This window comes from Pocillopora damicornis, chromosome 4, assembly GCF_964200805.1.
Source record: "Pocillopora damicornis chromosome 4, jaPocDami1.2, whole genome shotgun sequence".
Taxonomy (NCBI): Eukaryota; Metazoa; Cnidaria; class Anthozoa; order Scleractinia; family Pocilloporidae; genus Pocillopora; species Pocillopora damicornis.
The window spans coordinates 27,440,001-27,466,828 of NC_142673.1; the positions used below are offsets into that span (position 1 = coordinate 27,440,001).

Below are 26,828 nucleotides of genomic sequence, written 5' to 3' on the forward strand. Positions count from 1 at the left end.
CAAATTTAGTCACGCCAGAAGAACAAAAAAAATCGAAATGAGAGATTTGCACAAGTATTTAACGTTTAGAAATGGAAGTTCTTTGTCCAAATACTGATCTAAAATTGGATCTTTTAAAATCAGTTAAAAAAAAAACAGACTCGTGGTGTGAGACTCGTGCTATGAGGCTGAATATCTCAGAACTAACAGAAAAAAGTAAAGCCGAGTGTATTTAATATCAATGGTACAGCCCGGTCTTTGTCCAAATTTAAGGTGATACGCCATTTGAAGTTTTTATTATATGCTTCAAACGAATAAAGGTTTGACTTTGTATAAAAAAAAAATTCAAACAGAGCAATTAGTTCAGTAGCCATTACGTAAGCAAACTGAAAGAAAGTGTGCTTTATTGCTTAAATATATATAGTGCGTCAAAGTCATATATGCTCAAAGGTGCAAGGAATCCTACTTCTTAACTAACCAAAAAAAATTTTTTTACTCAAAAATAACCTTGATATAATTTTCAACGTTTTTTGTCGCACTTTAAATCTGAGATCAAAAACATTATGCATTACATTTTGAAGAACACAGCCTTTGCGGGAGTCGCTAGTGCCTTTAGTTACAATGAAATGTCACCCAGAAGTCTCACAATAGCCAGAGAGATTTCAACGAAAGCTCTAGGCGTTTAAGCCACCTAGAGCAAGATATTCATGAGGCATAGTCAAAAAGTTCTTAGACAAATATTTCGGGGAAGTTCTTCAGTTGCTTTCTTCAATCAAGTGTGAAAGTTCATCGGATGTTCCCGTTCTTGTGACCACTCTATTCTTGAGACGTGATACTCCCTGACGAAGGAAGCTGAAACATCGGATCGGGTTGAAGGTAACGTACTGCCAAATTGACTTCACATGTAGAATTCCGTTTCCTATGAAGTAGAAAAAAAAGAGGGATTTCATCATTTATACATGTAGTTGAAATCTTACTCGAAAGCGTTAAAAACGGTAAGGTGTCCCTTTTTCTGAAATTTGTCTTTATTTTCGCTCTTGCTAAGAAGCGTTTTGAGAATGAGTGTTGACATTTCGTTCACAAAACGATTTGGATTTTTCCCTAAGATCGCAACATTATACTTCAACTCTATCTTTTAGTTTTCTGTATTCTACTAATACTCTCTAATGTTGGAATACTACATGAGATTAATAAAGAAAATAACTCAAATTCTCCCTCCTTGGCAGCTTCCATAGGTATAATTTTGTAAACTACATCCTAAAAACCTGTCAGTATTACAAGGTCTCAAAATTCCACTTACAAGAAGAGTTAACCTGCGAGAAGAATTGATCAAACATCACGATCTGCCTTAAGATTACTACTGTATGAGCCAGTGTTAGAGAGCGTCAAATATCCTAAATAACCTGAATAAGGCTAATTTATGATTTTATCACAATTATATCATAATTGCGCGGAAAACGAAAAAACTTGGGGATTGAGAAAACCACCACAATCCATCAAAATTAAGGTCCTTTCCTTGATTTATTTGGCAAATGACTAAAATGCACATCGAATAAAACAGAGCAGCATTTTGACTTACCAATGGCAAGCAACAATACAGAGGCGTTAAGGACCACGAACACGACATTTACAAAGGTGGAATCGTTCTTGCCCTCTCCTTGACTCTCATCCCAGTTTGTGTAAACTGCACCAAGACAAACGTCAAAGAAAATTATCCAATGAACAAATGTTTGTAAGCAATCTTCAAACTTGTCCTTGATTGGTCGGAATAAGGTGTAGACCACTCCAAAGACGCTGACTGTCAGAACTGTGAGACCGATTTGAGAAAGGCTCTTTGATCCAAAAAGAAAAATCAATGAGGTTAAAATGAGCTTGCGATACATCTCTGTGATTTCCCAGAACCAAAATTCATTCTTGTAGTTTTCAAAGAACACTCTGAGTCCGAAAGAAATGGCTTCGTATTCCTGGGATTCACGATATTTGTAGGTGAGAAACAGAACCAGAAGTGGAAATCCCACGGGATATAATGCCAAAATAGAAGCCATGAGCCAAAACAACCTGTGGCGATGAGTGAAACACTTGATGGAGTAATCAGCTCTCAGTAGGGAGATACAGTCGTTCTTTTTGTCTGTGAAACATGTTTCTATACAAGCACCGGGAAGAGGTAGAATCTGAATTATCGATTTGCTCGTCGTGGGGTAGGTCGTCAACAATAATAGGAAAATGTTCCGATAGCAAGATTTTTTCAAACTCTTAACTTCCGTTACTTTCCGGTCTTCACCAAGGTCCTTCTTATTCATGATGTAGCGTTTTTTAAGAAATAAATATAAGAAAATCAAGCCAATGAGTGAGACATTCATGACAACAATCATCGTGAACTTTCCAAGCTCATCAAGCCGTAGAGAAGTATAAATGCAACTAAGAGGGGCAAACTGTAAGATGTTCCCTTCAAACACTTTTAGAACCTTCTCCGTTGAGATCAAAACGACTGGCCATTGAACTTTAGCCAATGCCGAGAAAATACCGGCAATGACTTGATAAAAACCAATCACAATCTTAAAGCACGACATGACGACATCTGCAACTGTCCGGTTATTGTCTGCACGTTTGGAGTCACCCCAAAGAACCATTAGAAACACAGCAACAAAAAGAATAATTACCAAGATGGATGAAGATATTGTTACAGCTAACCGGGGACATTTCAAACAAGAGTTGAAGCGAAAATAGAAGCTCTCAGAGCAGGTTGCACACAAATTCCCTTGATATCCTTGATGGCAATCTGAATCAATTCCACCCTTGCAGGACTTTGCATGGGGACATTTGAGTGGCTTCGGAAGTGAAGCATCGAACGTGGAATATGACTTGTCGTAGTGTGGTCCAAAAGAATGAATATTGTTAACAAAACCCTTGAAATGTTCTTTTTTAGAATGGTCTGTCCATTTCCAGAAGTAGTTAGGAGCAAGTATTGCTGTATCTTTCTCACAAACAAAACCGTTTGGCGGACATGCTGTGCACGGGCCAAAGCGATCCAACCGATAGAAGTTGCGTAGGCATCTGCATGCACGATGTTCGGCAGTCTCGTCAGAAAGCGTACCTGAAAAAGAATGGTTCATTTTTAAGCAATCACTTCGCAAAATGTCGAACCCTATCTATAGAAACAACAAAACATTGACAGAAGGGCTTTTCCACGAACGCATTTTCTCTTTTCTCTGCGTTTGCACATGATATCACTTGTGAATTGAATGACTATTATCTTCCAAATAAGACATATTTGGATTCCCCTCTGAACAAACAATCAAACAAGTACTCTCGGCTTATGCACTCCAAGATGGATCCTCCGGATAATCCATTTTAGATGAGTGTGTTTTGTGTATTGAACTAAAATTGGTGATGGAGCTTGCCAAAGGTTGAATCAATCGCTTCGCATTATTCGTAAGCGCATTTGAACTGGAAAAAAGGTGCAGTTCACCCAAAGCAAACACAAAAGTTACCGTATGGACATGCCACGCAGTCGGCAGCTGTGCTCCCAGGACTTCGCTGTTCAGAAACAAACGTACCAATGCTACATCTTTTGCAATCATCTTGTCCCATTTCATCCTGATAAAAACCCCCTGTGAAGATATCATAGAACATGGATACGGTTCTGCGGGTGGATTGTCTGAGCATTTAAAGGAGCATCAACTATTACAATGAATTATCAAAATTATGGTTTGTTTCTAATTCACTTGTGATAAAAGAAGTATACCCTAGAGTAAGCCATATCACAGTATACCAGCACCGTTTAATTGCCTAAGACATCTCCAAAGTTAAAAAGATACATAAAGGAAAAGAATAACGACTCCATCAAAATTCAATCGCGTGCCCCAAAGCAAAGGAAACATGGATGATCGAGAATTTAGGTGGCATCTAATAAGTCGTTTCTCGACTGGTCAGTCGTTTCTCGATTGGTCAGTTGTTTTCTTGTTAAACTAAATTTACGCATTAATAATAATCGCACTAAAATTCGTCTAATCAGTTATTTCTTTTTGTACTTTGGCTCAGTAAGGGAATAACGATGCAAGTAGAAGCTGGGTTTCGTTCCATCCAACACATATCTTTAACAGCTGAAGCCACCACCGGTGACCGTCTAGCCAGACAAATAAAGTGATTCCTTATTACTTGTCTTTTTACGATACTTATATCAAATATAAAGTAATTGTTTCTTCTCGTTACCTGCAGGACACGGTAGACAGCGGGATCCATCAGGACACGTGTAGGTACCAACAGGACATAGGCTGCAATTTGCACAATAGATTGGTGCACTGTGTTTTTCGTGGGATGCACAGTCATGGCATACAAAACCTGAGCGTGTAAAGCATGAACTGAAGCTACTTTGGTAGTGGTCCAAAATGACGTGCAGAGATGTCGTGGGAGCACACTCACTGAGGATTGATTGAGCAATGGCAATGAATAAAAAAACTAGGTTGAAAACAATATGGTGATTTTACCGTGAAGAGATCAATAGCCAAAGCCGATGGCACTGATAAATCTCGGTAAGTTGAAATGACCAAGATCAATAGTTGTTTTAAAAGTTGATTACATTTTTTTTTTTTTTTGGTTTTTTCATACCATGTGTAATGGAAAGGAAGAAGAAATCTGTGGAATGCTAATTAAAAATTGTTGACAAAAGTTTAGTCAAAATAGAACATCAGTGTAGATGTTTATCATCCTATAGCGTGAGACGAAATTGAAACTTAGGGCGTACTTACATTTTAGACACATATTTTCCCAGAGGCAGGTGACGAAGATTTTTACACATCAATGCCCTGAACATAATTTGAATATCAATAAGCTGAATATAAAACTTTTGGGTATAAAAATTAACACAAATGCGACAAATGTAACGTATATATAAATATAAATGTGGGGGTAGAGTCTACCTCGGCATAAAATGCTCAATGCTGTGGTAGCAGGTTAAAGAGGACGCATCGATTCTCTGTGACTCTGAGTTTCGCCTAAGCGCTCGTCAGCCAGAAGTTTATTCAAAGATGAACATCTTTGTCTTTGAGTGTTCAGATATGTTTTGATAGTTCCGAGCTGTTTGAATAGTTTCCGTTCCGAAAAGAAAGTTTGTGTTGCATGAAACGTTGTTTAAAATTTCAACCACACGGACGGAACCAACTATCCATACAGAAAGCCCAACAACGAAACTCTCTACATCGACACCAATTCCAACCATCCGCCTACAATAATAAAACACCTACCAGCAGCCATCAGCCGACGAATCTCCGACATTTCCTCAAGCAAGAACTCTTTAACAAAGCCAAACCACACTACGAAATGCACTTAAACAGTGGACACGACGAAAAATTAATCTACACTGAACGCAAGAAACCTGTAACTCACACCGCACAGAACAGCCTCAAGAACAGAAAAAAACACATAATTTGGTTTAATGCGCCCTACAGCATGAACGTACAAACAAACATCGGCAGAGAGTTTCTGAACCTCGTCGGTAAACATTTTCCGAAAAATCATCGGTACAACAATATTTTCAACAAAAGCAACACAAAAGTTAGTTATAGCTGCACAGACAACCTACAAACCATAACTAAGAAACACAACAGAAAAATCCTCGAAACAGACAAGACACCCTTCTCGGAAAACAATGTAACTGCGGGCAAAAAAAACGACTGCCTTACTTCAAGCGTCGTCTACATCTCCAACGTAACAACAGAAAGTGACACAACCGGAAAGAATTACATTGGACTAACAGAAGGAACTTTTAAACAACGTTACACGCAACACAAACTTTCTTTTCGGAACAGAAACTATTCAAACAGCTCGGAACTATCAAAACATATCTGAACACTCAAAGACAACAACACCGATTTTAAAATTAACTAGAGTATTTTAGCGACTTCCCCGGCCCAGAGCAACAAAAGCAAGCGGTGCCACCTGTGCCTCACAGAAAAACTTTACTTAGTTAGTTTTTGTTAAACAAAAGAACAGAACTCATTTCTAAATGCCGCCACGAGAATAAGTTTTACTTAGCAAATTTCACAAGCCGCCAACAATAGCTCTATAGAATTTTTATTTCACTCGTAGATCAGAGCATCACACTGGTGAATCAATTAGCTACTTACCTAATTTGTATATAAGGAGGTATGTTCTTCATTGAATAAAGTTCTGTCTGACTAGCCCAGGCGGGAAACTCAAAGACACAGAGAATCAATGCACCCTCTTTAATTCTTTAACTTATATATATATATATATATATATATATATATATATATATATATATATATATATGCATGCTCACTAGTTTTTCTAGTTTGAGCACTCTGGCATGGCTTAGATGATCCCACATATGTGAGATCACTTGAGGTGGCTATATAGTCTTTCCTCCATCCTAGCATCAGCACTGCACTGATGAGGCCCAGAAGGCCGAAACAGTACTGTCTGCAGTTAGTTATATATATATATATATATATATATATATATATATATATATATATATATATATATATGTATGTATGTATGTATACATAAAAAGACAAATAAACTACAAGTTCATTCCTACAAGCCTGTTTCGTGGTTACCGTACAATAGCTCAAGTAAAAGATCTAATCTCTGCCTCAGAGAACAATTCCTAATCATCTGCCGACCCGAACTATTAACACTAAACAAACGTAATGAACTCGTGTCTTCCTGCCGCTACAGAAACAAAGCCCTCTAAACTAAATTGTTTAATTTCGCGCTGCATAAATTAGTTTATATTGTATATAGGCGATGGTAAAGACTACTCTCATTAAATCCCCTGATGATTGGGCAATCACGAAACAGGCTTGTAGGGATTAACTTGTAGTTTATTTGTCTTTTTCCTCCCTCAATATATACATCGCTCTGCTCCTATGTATTGAGCACTGTTTTACGAAAGTCAAAATTTTACACTTTATATATATATAGCTTTTAAGCCAGACGACTTGACTTACACTTGGGTTTCATTTGCCATTCTGTCGAATATTCCGTCTGGTAATGAGTTTAAAGGATTATCGAAGATGGTTCTGAAAATGAGGCGTGTATATACCCATTAAACAAGATATGCTATGCTAAAGCTCCTGATATGGGGGTGCGAGTTTTAATTATGTGTATGGCATCTACTGACACCTTAACAACCGCTAAGAAAAAACAATAAAACATTTTAGTTTGTTAATGTATCACATTCCAAGTTTTGGCTGCAAAGGAAATCATTCTATTCTTCAATTTACTCACAACTGGCTCAGGTTGAGTCTGTCAAAAGTCTCCTTTTCAATGTTTGTAATTGCATTACTGTGAAGAAACCTACGGGAAAAATTTTTTTGGTTGAAGCAATTAATTGAAGCAATTATCCACTTGCGCAACAAACATAAAGATGTCGTATATGTATTGCAAATTGGAATTCGGAATAAGGGTATGAATATTTGATGGAATTTCAAAGCCATTTTGATAGTTCTTAGCATACTTTACCCTCGAAAAGCATTGGTTCTGGTTATTCCCATATTACGCTGATAATCAAATAACTATCAAAGTTAAAAAAATAACAAATTTTGATTTAGGAAAGGAAGAAAGAAGGAGAGAAAAAATTCTCTAATCAACAACAATTGTTATTTACTTTAAAAACAGAAACACATATCATATTTTACAATATATTTTAAAATAAAAACAGGACGTGGGAACACCTCCAAGTAATTTCGAAATACGAGCAATTACGTATTTTTTTTTAAAATTATCATTGTGTTAACAGAATAGATATGGTAGTAGGCTAATCTAGAATACCAAGAGAGGATAGCGGATAACACTTTATCCTCTCTTGACTGTGCACATGATACAGCGTTACCGGAAATCTCAGAACCAAAGTTTATTCTTACAATGATTTCAGGCTGGGAGTCTCATCAAAAACGTCTTTGGCAATAAATGTAAGTTTGTTTTTGATCAGCAGTCTGTAAAATAGAAAGAAGAGCAAACTTCTGACTTATATGGCAGATGATAAGGGATATGACGTTATAAATGTTCCATCTATCATAGTTACATAGGTAAATGAATTAAAATTGAAAAAACTAATTGATTAGCAAAATGATTCAACATTTATAATCTACGACTACACTTACGCTGGTAGATTGCCCGTAGACACTGTAAATGTGCATCTTGTTCAATACATTTTTGTGAAATTAATATAAAACCTGCAGTTTTTACGAGGCTATGGCAACACTGCGTTTCCGAAATTTTGATGAAGAAGATATATGAAACATTTTGATGTGCCTGAATCTGTGAAACAATGTTTGAATTCAGTGTAAAGCTTTTTAATTAGAGAACTTATTAGATGTTGAGGGGTTTTTTATCATGTATGTTAATGACTAAAAACCCTTTTACATGCGGCACAGTGACTCTTTTGTTTCCCACACTACAGTGGACGCACTGACAGGCTTTTAGTAAAAGCAAGTAACTGGTGATCTACCGCTGCCCATCAGACCTCTTACCGCCGTTTAGCTTGTAGGCAGGCTCTTGTGTTTGGATTTCGCGTGGGCTTTCAAACGAGTGAGTAACGAGCCGGCAGGGGAAAGAGGAAGGGGTGGTCTTGAAATGGGAGCCTTTGATTTCCGAATTTGCTTCTTTTAAACACGAACGTTCCACAACGAAGCATTCTGATTGGTCAGGAATAGCTTGTAAATTACAAAGGTTTCAATGGAAATTATGAAAAAAAGTACTCTTTTTTATTCCCAGAATGATGGAAATTACATTTTTGAACTCTGGATTTCAATTTTTCTCCGAAGGAGAATGCCCCCTAACCCCCTCCTCTCCGGGCACATTATCTACTACGCCACTATACGCCTACTATACCTACTACAATGCTCGTGGAAAACTTATTCAAAGCCCTGAATTACGCCTCCTTAGAAAAGTATACAAAGGACAGCAGGTAATTTAGTGTTAACAACTGAGTTGAAAACGTAAATTGGCCACCGTAAAGGGTAAAAAAGCTGAGGTTTTCCTCCTTCGTCAGAGCGATTGGAGGAATTGTGGCTTGTGTGTGGGTTTATATGCAGAAAGTGGAGCTACTCTATTAGTGGAAAAATGGCGACGAGAAAACAGGAATAAATCAGTTGAATGAAAAACGCTCGTTGATTCCGTGGGGATTTAGGGTGTCAATTTCCAGCATAAATTTTTGCTCTAGTGTTTTGCGGCTTTCCGAACTGCCTAGATGTAAGGAAAGGCCCCAAACTGCCATATGCTGTTTTGAATGATTAGGGAGATTAAAGTATCTAGCGACTGGTTTGGATGCGTCCTTGTCATTTCTTTCCACGAAGGTGTTCTCGGAATCGGTCACCTAGTCGTCTTCCTGTTTCGCCAATATATAACTTATTGCAATAAGTGCAAGTTATTGCAGTAAACGCAGTAAATGTCATTGGCGGAGGTACAAATAAAGTGATCAGTGATCTTAATGTATCTCTTGGGTCCCGATATTTTCTTTACGTTATGAATGAAAGGACAAGTTTTGCATCGTGAGCGAGCACATTTGAAAGTTCCAGATTGGTCATTGGTTTGAAATGAACTTCTGACCAAAAATTTGCATATGTTTTTGTCACGTTTGAATGAAATAAGTAGGAGTTGCGGAAAGATAGTGCCAGTCTCTGAATCATTTTGGAGTAATTTAAAGTTTTTAAGAATGATGGATGTAACCGCGAGGTTGTGAGGGTGAAATGTAAGAGTAAATGGAATGCGGTCAGTGTATTCCTTCTCAGCCGTTTGTAGTGCTGACTGTCGATCAATTTGTTGGGCCCGGTGGTGCCCCGCTTGAACTACAGAAACGGAATAGCTACGTTTATTGAAAAACTGGCACATTGCCTCTGGTTTTTCGGAAAAGTCAGGGTCGTCACTACATAAACGACGAAGTCTGAGAAATTGTGATAAAGGTATGGATTTCTTGACGTGTGAGGGATGTGAAGATGAATATAACAAGTAACTTTGTGAATCTGCAGGTTTATATTAAACACTTGTGCATAAACCGTTGCTATCAATTGAAATTTTGATGACTAGAAAAGCCAAAGAAGTGTCGGAAATTTCCCAGGTATATTTAAGAGCTGGATGTCAATGTAACGGCCGTAGAGTTCAGGTTTTGGGCCGTGGTATTGACTAAAAAATTGACGTTTGATAAAACCTACGAAAAGATTGGCGTAGCTAGGTCCCATTTGAGTACCCATGACCACGCCATTAGATTGTTTGTAGTAGTTGCCACCGAATGAAAAGCAATTAAGTGTGAGTACTAGTTCGGCTAAACGGAGTAGTGTTTCAGAGCTGGTTCCTTAACAGTGCAGTGATCGAAAAAATGTTGGGGGGCCCGGAGACCTTCGTCATTGAGAATGACAGTATAAAGAGATGTTATATACATAGTGAAAGTAACTTTGTTTTGGCCGAGGAAACTAAAGTCACGAAAAATTTCAAGTGCGCGTGTCGGCTGTTCTTAATGTAAAATGGTAAAGTTTTGACGATAGTTGCCATAATTTTGTCTAAATAGCTGGAAATAAGTTCGGTGAGACAACTGCAGGCAGAAAAGATAGGTCGACCTGGGTTGTTAGGTTTGTGGATTTTAGGTAAAAAGTAAATACACAAAGTTCTGGGAGTAGCGATGGCGAGATTTTTGGAAATGGCAGGCAATTCTTGTTTAGCTAAAGATCGTTTATCGTATTCTTGACGATGTTTTGGTTAATGAAAGTGAGATCTTTGTCGACTTAAGCATAAAAGGAGGTGTCAGAAAGTTGCCGCAAAGCTTCTTTTTGGTAGAGGTCAGCCCGTCAAACAACAACTGCGCCGCCTTTGTCGGCCGCTTTAATGACTATATCTTTGCGTTTTTTTAGACTTTTTAGTGCCGACCACTCTTCCGAAGAAAGATTGGAAAATTTGGTGAAAGCGGGGAAGGGATTTTTCAACGTCTTGCTTAACTTAAGATTCGTAGTTTTTTTTTTCGGAAATGGGAACAAAATTTAAGCCCTTACTGAGAAATAATTTTTCTGAGTCGGAAAGTAGTAAATTTTCGGGAATGGTAACTACAGTTTTGAGGTTTTCAGGCGATGAGTCGCTAGTAATTTGAGGGCCGATAAGTTGGTCGAGTTTTTGGGCTTTAATCTCGTGCAAATGTTTAAAAAGTTTAGATTTGGCGTCCTGAATTTTGACTTGAGGGCCGATAAGTTGGTCGAGTTTTTGGGCCTTAATTTGGTGCAAATGTTTAAAAAGTTTAGAATTGGCATCCTGAATTTTGAAAATTTTTACCCTTTGCGGTGGCAAATTTACGCTCTCAACTCAGTTGTTAACACTGAATTACCTGCTCTACTCTCCCACCGAAGCAGCACTACAGTTTCTTCAGAAACTTACCCCCTTTACATAGAGGACACTTACAGTGTGGTCAATCTGGAAAGTCCACTGAATGTGCGTCTGTTAATGTGAGTGATGTTGTTGAAGGTTAGCACCCTAAAAAAAGGGAAAAATCAATATCAATATGTGTGTGAGTCACACAACTTAGAAAATGTATTGTGAGAGAGTTATGGGATATGGGGAGATTTGTCCACTGAAAAACAAATTAATTTTTGGAACCGCTTGACCTTTTCTAACAAAAAGCTTATACTCTTAGGAAGTTTCCAGGAACCTTTCGGTGCCTGGCAGTCTGATCAGAGGTGTGAAATTTGAAAGTGTCGACAATCAAGCACGGAGAGTGTGTCCACTGAAAACCAAATTAATTTTTGGAATCGCTTGACATATTTAAAAACAAACATCTGATATTCGTTAAAAGTTTGAAAGAACCTTTTAGTAGAAAATCTCTGAAAATTTCTATCTGCTAGGCATTCAGTTTTTTGAGGACCATTATAATTCGGTCCGCACTGAGTTACATAACCATCAATTGTTAAACAACGTTTTAAGAGAAGGAGGCGATCTCGACCCGATCATGTATTATTAAATGTAAAGTTCATTTAGTACAAGGTTTTCCCGATCTACTTACAGAATGTTTAATTGATCGAGCCCATTAAATATTTCATCTGGTATTGACTGCAATTTATTGAATGACAAATCACTATGGAGAAATGAGAAAAATAAAGTTATCGAAAATAAAACATAAGCGAAAAAAAACCAATCGATTATGAACTCTTTAATATCTCTTGAAAAACCCAAAGGGAGACATAACAACGGTCGGATCAAAAAAAGTGCTACAGGTAGATTCATCCTCAGTTAAAGTTATCTGGAGATTTCTCCTTATTATCTAAGTCTTTTAAAAAAAGTAGATCTAAGCAAAAATTGAAGGAACAGTTGCATTTTCACGTCTTTTCTTTTGTAATAGAGGAAATCACGATATGGAAAATATGGATACACAGTAAGAGTGATGTCTTTTATACGTAATACTATCAAAAGACAGCCACAGAACGAACACTCCGCTCTGTTTGTAGTTTTGGTTACTCACAGGCTCCCTATTACGAGAGTATTGTTAAATATGTTCGGTGGAAGGTGATCGATCTTATTGTTAGACAACAATCTACAAGATTAAAACAGCATTTTCAAACGTTAGTAGAGCTGGTGCACACTTGAATATAGCCATCCAAAGAAAAGGAATCCGGTTTCTTGGTAAATACCCCCTCCCCCCACCTAAAAAAAAAACCAAACAACTAAACAAACACAAAAGGAAACATTCAGTTAAATAGGGAAAAAACGCTTACAGTTCATAAACGTGTCCAATTCTAGAAGTGGCAATTCTGGATAAATCTGTGATCTCATTCTCTTGTAGGTGTCTGAGAAGAAAAAAAGAGTTAAGAGCAATTAAATTCGACAGTCCCCCGTTCTAATGACGATGACGTTCATTTGTCATACTAACTGTATTAATACAAGGTTATTGCTAGAATGATAAATCATTTTTTTAATTTTTTTAACACCTGTCTGTGCTGTCTGTACATTTAGAATTATTTTATAGCTCACTTGTGAAAGATATTATCTACATTCTGAGGTAAGATTACTTCCCATGCATGACAATAAAATGACTGCTATATCAAAAGATAATAGTTACCAAGAGTTTTTAATATCTTGTAGTTACTTACAAGGAACTTAAAGTCTTAGGACCTGTCAAATCTGGTACAGATGTCAGCTTATTATTGTCCAACAAGCTACAAGATCGAGGCAGATGGAAAAATACGTATTAATATATAGATTTAGCCAAGCCTAAAAGCGGAGCCTTCGTTAGTTTATTTTTACAATAAAAACTCTGATAAAACTCTTCAGCACTGACTGTAGAAGAGTTTCTTCAAGGGGATTAAGAGACTAGTCCGGGGGATGGGGAGGGAAGGGAAGAATTGGCGAGGTCTGGAACTTAAGGACGACGTTCTCAGAACTTGCGATAAAACGCATACTAGTCAGCGGTATCTTTAAGCAGCTGAGGACTTCGTTGTAGTTTCTGATGTTTTGAGCAAATTTTCGAAGATAGAGAATCTTTTCTTCTTCAGAGGAAGTGTGCGATGTCAGTATCAGTTGAGGTTACGTACTTTTGAGCACAAATGATAATTTTAGTTTTGGAAAATGAGCTAAAATTGAAAGAAACGACTGTAAACTACTTCGAGTTTGACATCAACAGTCGAACGAAGAGTATACATGTGATACCAGTGAATTAGTAAATCAAGACGTCAGAATCGTATGGGCTTCTCTTATATATTCTCTTGAAGTTGCCAGGTATAACTGCTTGCCCCATCATTTTTTCAACCAACCGCCTCTGTTTCGCGTAAAAATTATAAAGAAGTCATTTTCATCTTATGTTTGAACCTGTAATTTCTTAAAACTTTTCCCGTTCTTGCTTTTATTATTTCATGTTTGTCCTCTGGCTGGAAATACACGGCGTCTTCTTGAGATTCTTTCTATTATTTGATTCGGTAACCTCTGCTGTAACTTCTTATAATGTAGGTTTCTTTAAGCCAACTGGCCATGATCTTAGCAACTCTAGCTAACGAAATTCGTCTAACATGTTTCTTGCGCTGCAAAGGTTTGCTCTAAAAGAAGACGAGCTAGAGCTAAAATGTCATGATTAAAACTTGATGTCGAAGAGAGACTTAGGATTCCATCATGAAGACATTTGTGGAAAACTTGAGATAATACCTGGATTTCATTTTTATATCACAGCAATCAATTCCAAACATCAATCAAGTTTTCTCTTTCGTTTTAAAGTTGAGTTGATGTTGTTATTGGCTATATAAAATGGGTTGAAAATTTTTAGCTGGTATTTTCTCATGTTTGCAAATAGTCGAATATACTGAAAGGTAGAGTTATTGCAACATTTTAACATGAAATACGACGATAAATTTTACTGATATGTGAAAAGTTTTCATTTGACTACCTAATGGCAAGTAGTTGTATTATATTTCAACCCAACCATTTCTACAACTTGTAAACACCATTGCAAAATAATTAGTCAGGGAAACATACACCATGTTTGAAATGTCATGTCTATAGTAAGCAAACAGGATTGAGGAGGCTGTATATGGGAATAGGCTCTCTTGTCTGATTTGTTAATTTACTAATTGCTCGTGTTGCCAATGTTTTGATGAGGTTGGGCTGTCAAGGTAAAGGAGCTGAGGATTTTAGTAGGCATTGACTTTTTTCAAACCTTGAAACTATCATCGTGAAAGCCATACTTGTGCCTGGTAACTTATTCTGATAAACTAGTTTTAAGAAGGATATAATGTTTTATTACAAATATTTGATGCATAGGCTGTGCACAAATATTTAATTTAACTATACTTTTATAGCCAATACCAATCCCTACACATGATGAAATGTCAGTAGGATCAGTGGAAAAATGTACCAAACATCTGCAAGATTTGATGTAATTCTTTTAATTACATGAATACTACCTGATACTAGGAGATCTAAGAATATTCAAAAGAATGTAAACTTTGTTGGAAAAATTAGAAATCAGCAAAGGCTAAATAACAAGATTCTTAGAAAAAGAAATGTGTACTAGTGAAAAAAATTAAGCAACCTTTTTACCGGTTTTGTATGTTGAAAACACACCCACACACATGCAGACTTCTTATAAACCTGTATTTCAAGCCTGCCATGACTTCAAAATTTTCATGCACACCTCAAAAGGAAGAGAAATAAATTTCAAGTTTCTATTTCTTCAGTATAGATTTTTCAGATAAAATTGAGTCAAACAAAGAAATTTTCACAACTGATTTATTAGGTTAGCCTACCTAGAACAATCAACTTCATGTACAAATAAGACTAGGTATATACTGATGATGTACAAAAGAACCATCTGTGGTAAGAGGGCAGGCTTTCCTTTCTTCATTTAAAGAAATACTGAGGTTTTCATCTTTCCACAAGCTCAGTGGAAAGTGAGAGTGAGAGGGACTGATAGTGACTATGTTATTTGAGTAAATATCCAGAGAGGGATAAAAGGCAAGATATGGTCTGCACAACTTTCTTATTTTAATTTTAAAACCTATTAAGCTAAGTCATAATTTATATTCTTGCTTTGTGCATTATGCGAATGCCAATTAATTTAACTTTCATGCAGGTTAAAATAAAAGCATGAATTAAAATAGCAGAGCCCACTTTAATTCCAGTCCTAATTAAAGGGGGATCATTCCTTTCCAGTTTCCCACCCTTTAAAACTCACATACCTTGTGACCAATTCCTTATATCAGTGTTTACTTTGGGTAGGAGTATTGGTGAGAAACACCATGTGCATTAATGAAAGCTTGAGCAAGAGTGTTTGATGCAATTTAAATAATAATATTACATGTTACAATGTAGCAACTTACACAGCAAAATTATATAATCACACAATTCCAAACAAAGAAAGTCAGGTAATTGACTAACCTGCTTCAACTTTTGAGGGCTTGAGGTAGAAATAAATAAATGTGGTTAACAGTTACAATTAATATAAAGTTGAAAGTTTAAAAGCTATGAGATATACATTACAATCATCAAATCCTATGTATTTTAACAATAAGGGTCAGTTAACACTAGAACTTCTCTCAAACATTCATACTTACAGGAAATCATTAATTTTTGTCACTAGGTAGTACTGTACTTACAATAGTTCTACTGACACAAATGCATTTTTCTAAAGTTTTCTCATAGCTTATGATTGTACAGGTCATGTGGATGGTTCCTGCTTGGTATTTACCAAGTGCTCAAGTTTCAATAGTAGTGACCTAATTGTTACAGTCAAGTTCATTCCTTTTTGAGGCCATCTTCAACGTGATCCTGTTACATATGAAAACATCAAATGTTACTCACATAATCAAATACTTGCTTGAACCAAAGTTATAATTTTTTTGATAACCTGCTTCCTTTAACCCTTTAATCCCTGATAGTGACTAGCATCTAATTTCCCCCTTCAATATCACCCCTGAATCAAACATTAAGGTTACAAGAATAAAAGCAATAATAATGAACTGAAGAGCCTCTTGATTGTTAAATAAATTCTCCCTGCCAGCACATGAGGAAATGTATTGAGAACGGTATGGAGAATACTCATATTGATGTCAGGGTGTGAAAGATTTATAGTGCTCCAAAAATGGTAAATAGTATTGGAGAGAAACAAAGAAAGTTCTTGAAACATTCTATGTTAAATGAAACTTTGTTATGAATGTTAGTTGCAACAACAATGAAAACATCTGTGAAGCTACAATAACAATTACCTTTCCATGTAAACAAACCATAATGAAGCATGATATTGGTAAAATCTAATAAACTTACTGGTGAATAGGAAAAAGCTGAATGTGTTTTTCCTGGTTCTGTCATTCTAAACATCACAAATCAATCATGCCACCACTTCAGTGTGATTTTTTTAAGATGTGTACTTTTTCTTATGGTCATCTATCTTTAGTATCTATCTTTTAACAGCTGACATCTGAGAAGAATCAAGTCCACGCTAGTCATTTGACACATTGGAAGCAAACCCTACAACTGATTAAATTTTATAGGATCAAAAACATGAAAGGCATAGAGGAAATTGGTTAGCACAATTCAAGTTTCTTCCATAGAGTAAAGTTTACAGTTTCCCTCTTTTCACTGTCTTCTGTTCATCTGTTTGCTTTCCTAACAATCTTTACTATTGCTGCCAACAAATGCAAGGAGCATTTAAAATGTGTACAGTTATTAACACTCTAAGTCCTGAGAGTGACTAGTATCGAATTTCAACTTTGCCAATATCATCCCTAAATCAAGCACTAAGGTCATGAGAATAAAGGAAATGATAATCAACCAAAGAAACTCTTGATTGTTAAACAAATTCTCCTTGCCAGCACACCAGGGAATGTATAGAGAACAGTATGGAGAATATGCATACTGATGTTGGGGTGTAAAGGGTTCAGACATCATGTAATCAGTTTTATATGTGTAGAATATTGCTTGAATATATAACTGTAGTGAGTGTAACTGCCTGGTAAACAGTCTGTGGTCTTCTACTCTGTCACCTTGGAGGGTGCCTTGAAATTGAAGTTCAGTGCCTTTACCAACTTTTTTGGCCACAAAGATCAACAAAGAAAAACAGCAACACCAAAAAATATTCTTCATGAAAGGCATCTCTACAATGGTAGGTATGTTTCAGTGAAGCATGTCAAGCATCGAGGTATGATTGTCAGTTTGCTTTTCATCACTTGCAAACAGCTTATTTCTATCAGCTTTGAAAACTTCTGTATCCTCACTTTGGAAGAAAAGCATTTCCCATGAACATTTATAAATTAAAGACACAAGCTTTAGCATGAGAACAGGAGCATGAGAACATTTTAATCATTACAATATAATGAAAGCCCCCATTTTAACTGTTTTACTCTCACTAGTGACCTACACAGAATTTCTCCTCGCACTATCAGTGCAATATCAGGCAGACAAGTGATGAGAGTAAAGAAAAATATTAATTAGGGGATAATTGGTTGATCCAATTCCAAATTCTCCAACCTAACATCACATAAATCGTATGGCAGACAGTAGAGAGAATTACTGATGAAATCCTGAAAGTTAAAAGGTTATGTAATCATTTACCAGAAAGACAGCAAATAAATGTAACAAAATTACTCTAGTAAAGTGTTCTTAAGTACACTGAAGTTTCAAACTCATTAAAATTAAGTTGACTTTATGATTCAGATTTTAGTTTAAGAAATGTGTAATATCGCTTTACATGGATGAAACGAGAATGCCATTTATGAATTTTAAAATAGTAAATGCAAAAAACTTAAAGATGAAATTTAAAAAGACTGCTAAAAGATGGCATATCTATTCACTGAGATTTTAATCATTGGCTGGCACACAGAGATCTAAAAGAGGCTTTGTGAAAAAGACCAGGACGATAAAATTGAAGATTCAGGTGGAGCATATGGCATCAATTTGTTTACTGATGTTCTCACCTGAATTCAATCTGTAAAGAGAAATCTGCAACACCCCTGTTTTATCTTCTCACACTTGAATTAAAACATAACATGTAATTATTTGCAGGCAGGTTAAGGATGAAATTAAAGGAGTGGATATATGTTACATAAAAAGAAATACCTTACGATAAAAATAATGCAGAAGCATATCACCTACGTGTGTTTGCTTCTGAAGAAAGCTCTAGTAGGTATTTCCTGAGCAGTTATCTACGTAATTATGTAAAACGGGTGTAGTATACGGTCGTGAAAGCAATTATTTTATTCTAGCCTTCCTCCTTCAAGGTTGCCTTGTGTATCAAATATATCAAGTTCAGTACCTCCAGAGTCATAAGCCAGGCTTTTGGGGTTACAAAATAATATAATAATCAACGCAGGTCAATTTATCGAGAGTCAATTAAATATAGTTTCCTAAAGTCGTATGGAAGGTTTAAAATGTGCTTCACTTGTGTTAAATATACGGATTTATGGTTCTTAATTATTCATGAAATTCCGAGAGTGTGACTCAATTAATTAAAAAAAAATATCTAAGTAGATTACAGAAATGATTCACGAATTGTCAACTGATGTGTTAACAAAAACCTCCATAAATTATGGTGCCGATTCAAATTTATCGTTTATAATCACTTATGAAATTCCGAGATTGTACCTCACTGAATTCAACCGAAAATATCCATGAAGGTTACAGAAACGGACTCTCAAAAAACGGTTCTCGAATTAAAAAACTGTAAACAACAATTATTTACGCTAACCATGTGCTTAACAGCGTGCTTGTGAGCTCAAATTGCCAAGACCCTGTTTAATTACATGATCACAGCTCAGACGCCTCTTGCAAAAGCTTGAATTGCTATCAATTTCAGAGATTGATTCTTCAGTTTCCAGCATTAGGAAAAAAGTATCGTATCGCAAGCATGTTCATCATAACCCGAGCAGTAAGCACGCCACGAGATGTTGAGAGAAGAGAGAGTGGCTCCGTGTTTTGTGAGACAATCGAAATTATTTCCTGAAGTTCGTACAAAGCGATTAGAAAGCATGACAACATAGCGCTGAAAAATACCATGACTAAACAATGAAGTTCACTCATTCGGCAGTAGAACCAATTCCATTTTACCCGTGAGTTTGTGCGCACCACACATTTGCGGTCCGTAATTTAATTCTCAGATGCTTGACGGGTTCTCACATGACAATATTGTCAAAATCAAATTACCGCATTAGACTTAATGTAAATATGGACATCGTAGATCCAGTCTCATTTTGTTTCAATTTTGGGAAAGGCCACCACTTCGTTCTTAGGCTAAAACAACACTTCTTCGACAAAGCGCGATTTTTTTTTAATGATCAGAGTAAATCCTGCGATAGTTTACCGAAGAGAGAAACAGGTAGAAACCTGCGCTCGCCGTTCGCTATCATTTGAAAGCTTTCTAGGCAAAACGAAATCCGCAAGATAACTTCTTTTCCATTAACACCACGACTGTATAAAACATTGCAAACGACAGGCCAAAAAATACCTTGAAAAATACGAACACTATGACATGTTATTCGAGCGATGAACCGGCGCGAGGGTTTTTAGGCGATGAAGGCCAAAGTCAATGTTTTACCGAAACGTGATTTTAATTATAAACTGAAGCTAGTATCAAACAACGATTGATAAAAAGGGTTTGAATTTTTTTTTTAGGCCTTAGCGTTAGAGAAAACCCGAAAAAGACACCACTTACCTCCTCGTATTTCTCGGATTCTTTGTAGTTCGCTTCTCTTTGTTGATGACCACTTCTCAGTCTGTTACCAGGAGCGTCTTTGTATTTCCTTCTCGCGTTGCTCTTCGCTAGATATTTGCCTTTTTACTTGTGTCTTTTCTTGTTCTCTTTCGCGTTCCTTTCTCCGTATTCTGCCTATTTTGGTGTTCTCTCTAACTTTCTTGCGCGTTCTGCTTGAATCGCTTTACGTTTTTTACTTCTTGTTTTTTTTGGTCGCTCAGTCTCTTTCTTTTCATCCTATTTCCACTCAAAACCCTCCACAAACTTGAATCATAACAATTTCCTCCCGTTGACAAAGTTTTAGCTCTGCCGGTATTGTTGCTTTGCGAGTTGATTGGAAATTGCGAAATACTGAGAATTGCTATTCAACTTCAACCTCACCAGTTTGATTTCGCGCTCAAAACGCGGGTTGCAAATTAATTGCTTACGCGGCTTCACAGCCGCTCGGTCACGTGAAGCCCTCGTGCAATGCTTAGCCGTGTGCCAACGGTGCGCTACACGGAAGCTAAACACTCGAATATGTGCACTTCATTGTCATCTGTCGGTGTTTCCTGGCACACACTGATGGGTTATCCAAGTTACGCGCGCAATCGCGCCTGTGCATTACCTTCTCCCTCGCCCTTTCATTACGTAATGGCTAAGATAGTGCCCATGGTACAGTTGGCCGCGCATGCTAAAAGTAGCATCTTGTAGGGTCGGTCGTACGGTCTCAAGTCCAAATTTTTTCGGCTTGATGGGTTAGTACTACTATCACTACTACTATTAATTACTATTTATAGCTCCGCTATAAGCAGAAGTAACGAGTTCTGATTAATACATCGTCGCTGTCTCTTCTCTTTTTTACAGCAAGAGAATTACAAGAAATCCACTGTTTGGCCAGTCCCTTCGGCTTTGTCGCGCAACAACTTCAAGACACTTCGCATGACCAACTGTTTCTTTCCCGCATTTTCTGTACAATTTTTTTTTTTTTGACATAGGTATTTCTCTCTTTTCGCTCATCAGAGATTTTAATCTTCAGATTTTTTCTGCATGATTTCTCAAGGATTATTTGCATAAGCTTCATCACTGATTTTTGCCATTCGTGTTTAACGTCAAACATCTTTTAATTCATTTTAATCCATTATGGGTACAAGTTGCAATCACACACGTGTAATCTGAAATAAAATTGGCGTATTGCAACAAGTGATGGTTTTTTTTCCAGCCTATAAATACACCTTTTCCGGCCGATGTTTTAAATAATACGTGATTTTGCGACTTTCGTACAGTCTCACCTGAGAGTCGAACAGATCGCATGGGGGGTGCGTGAAAGAAGAAAATAATACAGAAGAGACCGGTCAACTGTTCTTGATGACCTAACACAAAAATACTGTGGGGTTTGAAGTTCCCTGCTGAAAAAAATCATGTCTTAAAAACGGAAGAGAAATCAAAGATCACGCGGATCGTGTCTGTCCGAATTCTTGCCCTGTTCTGCAGGAAAGCGTTGCGTGTTCCGTTGCGTTGCGTCAGTAAATTGACCAAATATATTGGAATGATAATACAAAGAAACTGTTATATTCTCTTTTGATACAAAACATTTCCTTAACCTTGCATTAGAAAAGTAGTTATTCGCACCATTTTAACTCTGCTCCTTATCGAATTCTTTGTCATTTTACCTGTTTTACACAAGTGTGTTTAAAAATACCCACCATCTTTGGAGATTTTTAAATTGATTTAAAGTGCCATCACCTATCGTCTTTAGCTCGTTTCCTTGAAGGTACCTATTAACCAGAATAAAGAGAATTGAACTTAGTCCAACTGCAGCAACTGTAATACCTACATAAGAAGGGGGGAGGGGGGGGGGGAGGGAGGGGGTTAAATTTATTTTCTTTTACATATTTGATAAATCTCATTGTCACTACGGGTCCAACTATAGGAACTAAAAGAGGTGCTGCCTGTGGTTTGGATCCTCGGTACACTGAAGGATTTAACTGCCCACAAATAAGTGAGGTCTGTTAAGATATTCTTTTTAAACTCGCATTACCCGGTGGAAGGCAAAGAACGTTGATGCATAGCCAACGTACTTACAAGATAATGAGTTGATCCGTGAGTCCTTCTACTGTGCCCTTGTGTATATGAGTCAGTTTATTGGAGGAAAGATCACTGAAAACGGACAAATTTAAAACAGTAATGCAATGCCGCTCATTCCAAGTTGATTTCACCGCAAATGAAGCTGTCTGTCATGGTCCCAAGTCAAGGATGTGACAAGTGATCATGAAGTGTTCGCACTACAAAATCTAGTAACAAAACTCATCACCTTGTTGAAATCAAACCAAATTGTGAAAATCCAAAGAATTTCATTGAAACTTTCGTCAAATTTTCTAAAAATCGACAATAAACTCCTTCATTTCACTCTTGATCAGCTTAGTCTTCATTTTCATTGCCTTCTTTTGGTGATATGTGTAAATAATCTGGAGTTACCCTTAAAAATAATTAAGTATTCCAAGGGAAAATAATGATCTCTGTGTTTACAAAACCAGCTCATTTGCGAGTGCAGCCTGACTACAAACTAATGTATACGGAGTCGAATTCCTTGCCCATTTATCATTAATATACAAGCGATTGCTAAAGTTTTGTATTCATTTTTTAATTGTGGAAAAAATAATTTATTGGCTATTCAGACACAAACTTTCCAAGACATGCCAGATGTTACGCTTAAACGTCACAAAAAATGAAAAAAAAAGTTGAAAAACTACTTACAGTACTTGAAGGTATCGCATTGCTCGAAAAGATCCATTCTCGATTTTTTGCAAGTTGCAACCAATCATGGAACTGCAAAAGTTGTATGAAAAAGACAGCGTTGTAGAGAAGTTTGATGAAGGCTGTTGTTAAAATATTCAAAGGGTGGTATTAGCTGATTGAAGAATGCACCATCAAAAATATATCGCAGTAACTATAATTAGACGGATAGAGCAGAACATTCCTTTATAATTTTTAAATATGCTTCTCTGAGGGGCCAAAACTAACTGTTCCTAAACTGTTAAACTAAACAACCGAGCAACCAAGCTAGTTTTCTCGGAGATGGCTGCAGCTAATACCTAACAAATGCATAGAGCTTTTAGTGAGAACGGTTATTCTTATTTATAACTTATGTGGCAAGAGAGGGTGGTTATGTAGTAATTTATCGTATGTATGAATAAAGCAATATAACGTTATTGGTCATTTTGGATGTGAAAGGAACGTTTCTACGAATATTCCTTTTCGACAGCTGTTATTTGCGTCGACATTCAAGTCGCACAGACTTCCGACGTCCCACAGAGCACCTACTCGGCAGCGGAAACCGTTGGAATTGATAAGGAAAAAAGTTCATTGACTGCGCTTCCCATTTTTAAACATACAGTTTAAGGGGCAATTCAGGCGATTCCACCTAGCAGAAAATCCAGAAGTAAGGAAGGGAACGATCAAGAAATACAACAGCAGAATTGCCACATCACAGTGTGCCACAGCTAATCTTTACAGAGTATAGTGCTTCATGAGGTAGCAATCGACTTCGGCGTCTGAATTAAACCAATTATGCATGGATGAAACGCCAGGAGTTACTTCGAGTGTCACTACATAATGAAACAAACATTCAATATGATACTTCTTCTAAGTTGGTGATTTGTGGAACCACTGAACTTACAGATATGTCATATTTTCAAACCCAGTGAAAATATCTGATGACAGAGAAGGTCCAAGTGGATTTCTATCAAGATCTCTGTGAAAATAAACCGTTTGAAATGAGTTGCAACTATCTGATGATTACATGTAGGCTGATATGAGGTGTAGAATTTTAATTCCTTATAAACTGTAATGAACTACGGATGTGGACTGTGATGAACGAGTATTTAGCGGATATCTCCGGATATCTGATTTTTAAATCAACTTAATACATGACACTTACAGTTTGTGAATCCGCGTTAGTCCTTTGAGAATGACTTTCATATCAATAATAGATAATAAGTTGTCACTGATTTTCCTAAACAAATTCAATATCTAAAATCAACTCATAATTGTTAGACGGTAGGCTAAAATAATTCACGCAGCCTCATTTAAGCTATTGATCGGCTTTAGGTCGTGACCGAAGCCTTTGCTTAAAAATGCTTCCCAGCTGAAAAAAGAATTTATGTTTATGAAAATTTGCAGCTAAGATAGGGATTTACTAGGCGACTGAACACGCAACGGTTAGAATACCGCCCAATGTGAGCGAGTCAGATGGGAGAATATTGCCCCTTCTCGAAACCAATCAGATTGCAGGATTTGTATAGAATACCACCCGCTCATGCATCGAGAAAAAAATAATACGCTACACTATTGCGCTGTTTTACTATATAATAGCTAAAACTACTATTCACCCCAGTGTCAGTCCATATACCGATGGATATTTACCTCGCCTCTTCACGGCCAGGTAAATATCCACTTGTAGCCACTCCCACTTAGGTGCAGGTGAATAGTTGTTTAGCATAACAAAACTTGAAACGATCAAAAATCGTGGGACACTCTACAAGGATAGTGATTTTCATCAGCCTAGCAAGATGACAATGATAAAAGAAAAAAAAAAAGGAAATGCTTTTTACTCGATATTTTCTAACAATTTTGCAAATTGTTTCAACTTAACTAAATTGTTGGGATGGGAATTCCCTTACATTATTTCCAGTTTCTTCATATTGCGGAAAGTGTTTTGAGGAATGTGTCGCAGTGAATTATTTGATAAGTCCCTGGAAAAAGAGAGTTATTGATTAGAAGAAAAAAAATGATTCTTGAGAGATCAAGCATAAACTTTTCCAAAAGACAAATGTTCTCCTTACATAAGATTACTTGCCCTTTTCCGTTTTACTTAACATTAGAAGGACGATGTTAGTATCCTAATGATCACCGAAAACGGTCGAAATCTACCAGCTCATAGAGAGTAAGTCAGCTATTGAACCATCAATGAGTACTCAGATATGACTTGTAATCAGATAGTTAACTTTTTAATTTGTTCGCGTTCGTAGGTGGCCCGGAGAAATCTCAAGACCATTTTCAAACTTTTTCACAACCTTGATAAATTTTTCTTCTGAATATGCCAGATATATGCAGTATGTTGACCACTGTTTCCTTTAGTTTAATGAGGTTTGGCTGGACTCTGCGAGTGGTCTGATCTGCCATCAAACTATCCTCACACACAGACACAATAAGATTGGCTATTTAATCTACAAACTTGCTTCCGTTAAATGGCATGTTTTTTAAAAATCTTTTCGATCCAATACGAGTTTCTCATTAACGGAAACTATACTCTTTTACATTTCTTAAGAACTCACAGTGATTTTTTTTAATTCAACTTACAATTTCTTTAAAACAGTCAGGTTTCTGAAGATGTCTTCCGTAATTGAGCTCAACGAACAACTTGAAAGATCCCTGGGTAAAAATTAAACTGTAAGTAAAAATGGTAATGAACGTGAATTCTAGAGGAGGTAAGGTCCGAAAGGAATAACTAATGAAATAAGCGATTATCTAAATCAGAAAAGTATTTTAGCTTAAATTGACACATAGCGTCCAATTATTGAGTTTTCACAATCTGTATGACTTTTCTTATAATTAATTTCAAATCATGCGTTTGTTTTTCCTTTTTCCTTTTTGATTGTTCGTTCGGAAATCATCTTTACTTTTTTCTCTTTTCTGGCACTAACCGAGACTCCTTAGCAAGTCTGCAAAATTAATTAAATTTCGTCTATGATGTGCCTATAAACCATTAGCTTATAAAAAATATGAACACACATAGGGGACAATAACAGGCCCTGCAGGACGAAGGATGGCAAAGTTTTTTTTATCACTTACAGCTCTATTGTATTGCTTGGGAATCCGGTCGATATGTATCCATGAACTCGACATTTTACTTTTAGCCGTGTGCTACCGAACATGGTACATTGACAGATGCTTTGGCTGCAAACGTCACTCTCACATGGTGTTACAAACCAAAAGACCAAGATGACTTGTATTAGACCAGTAAACATTGTTACCGTGGCCAGAGGGGTTGCTAGAAACGCAAATTAAAATATCCTGATTTCAATATAACTAATAAATAAATACTTTTTTCAAAACCTCTATCTGTCGTTAAATAGCAGCTTACGCTGGGAGGCGTAGGCATGTCTCTCCGGTAGGTTTATTGACATTCGTATATATAATCACTGTTTTTAGTGGGAGTAAATCAGTTTTATCCAAATATTTCTCTGACAGGAAGCTGAGTGGTCATCATTTTTTCAATGAAACAATTTCGAATTAGGCTCTCTAAAATAAGTAGAAAAAACGGTTTTGCTACGCTGTTGAAAAGCTTATCAATCAAATAAACTCACCCAAATATCTCTCACAGCCAAGTATCGATCTCTTCGAAGAACGTTTCGTATAACTTCCTTCCTCTTATAGTCCTCTTGTCATTCCCGAAATTTCTATCTTTAATAAAAGGATCGAAAGCGGATTCAATGAGCACACTCAATTGCGTTTGAAGCTCCTAAGATGTTATCCAGTGTCAAAGAATTTGTGACTTGAGGGTTAATATTGGCTTGCTTCGAAACTCTGAAGCATTAAAATTAATTATGAGTAAGCCTTAATGCATATTGCTGAAAAGCAGTCACTGGTTCCAATCCACTAATTACAAAAGTTCATGAACGCAAAGAAACTCAAACTA

At 36.7% G+C, this 26,828-nt stretch overlaps 3 protein-coding genes and 1 pseudogene across 9 annotated transcripts in view; 1 reads left to right on the forward strand and 3 right to left on the reverse strand.

Moving 5' to 3' along the window:
* Positions 1-26,828, forward strand: part of LOC113686153 (uncharacterized) — a 123,567-nt gene that overhangs the window by 42,924 nt on the left and 53,815 nt on the right. The window lies entirely within an intron of this gene.
* Positions 1-26,828, reverse strand: part of LOC149047494 (uncharacterized) — a 79,495-nt gene that overhangs the window by 28,178 nt on the left and 24,489 nt on the right. The window lies entirely within an intron of this gene.
* Positions 369-26,706, reverse strand: LOC149047495 (uncharacterized). 2 transcript variants are annotated; one of them, XM_089203563.1, is made up of 22 exons: positions 26,497-26,706; positions 25,982-26,180; positions 25,490-25,561; positions 24,811-24,882; positions 24,069-24,143; positions 23,808-23,882; positions 22,886-22,957; positions 22,214-22,288; positions 21,835-21,906; positions 13,071-13,136; positions 12,696-12,767; positions 12,443-12,514; positions 11,987-12,058; positions 11,389-11,460; positions 7,869-7,940; positions 7,234-7,302; positions 6,954-7,025; positions 4,728-4,784; positions 4,192-4,400; positions 3,471-3,590; positions 1,559-3,073; positions 369-898 (listed from the first exon to the last, which is right to left on the reverse strand). In XM_089203563.1, the coding sequence occupies exons 2-22, from the start codon at positions 26,155-26,157 to the stop codon at positions 735-737; spliced, it is 3,321 nt and encodes a 1,106-aa protein (XP_089059689.1). In that variant the 5' UTR covers positions 26,158-26,180; positions 26,497-26,706; the 3' UTR covers positions 369-734. The 2 variants fall into 2 exon arrangements, with proteins under 2 accessions (XP_089059689.1, XP_089059690.1); XM_089203564.1 differs by lacking the exon at positions 24,069-24,143.
* Positions 9,095-10,384, reverse strand: LOC149047496 (uncharacterized; annotated as a pseudogene).

Excerpts from the sequence above, each read along its gene's own strand:
- LOC149047495 (XM_089203563.1), bottom strand. The coding sequence starts at position 26,157 with ATGTTTACTGGTCTAATACAAGTCATCTTGGTCTTTTGGTTTGTAACA. Across the intron at positions 22,289-22,885 it reads ATGCGATACCTTCAAGTACT|TGATCTTTCCTCCAATAAAC; the intron begins GTAAGTAGTTTT and ends GTCCGTTTTCAG. Across the intron at positions 7,941-11,388 it reads CTTTCCAGATTGACCACACT|ACTGCTGATCAAAAACAAAC; the intron begins GTAAGTGTCCTC and ends TCTATTTTACAG.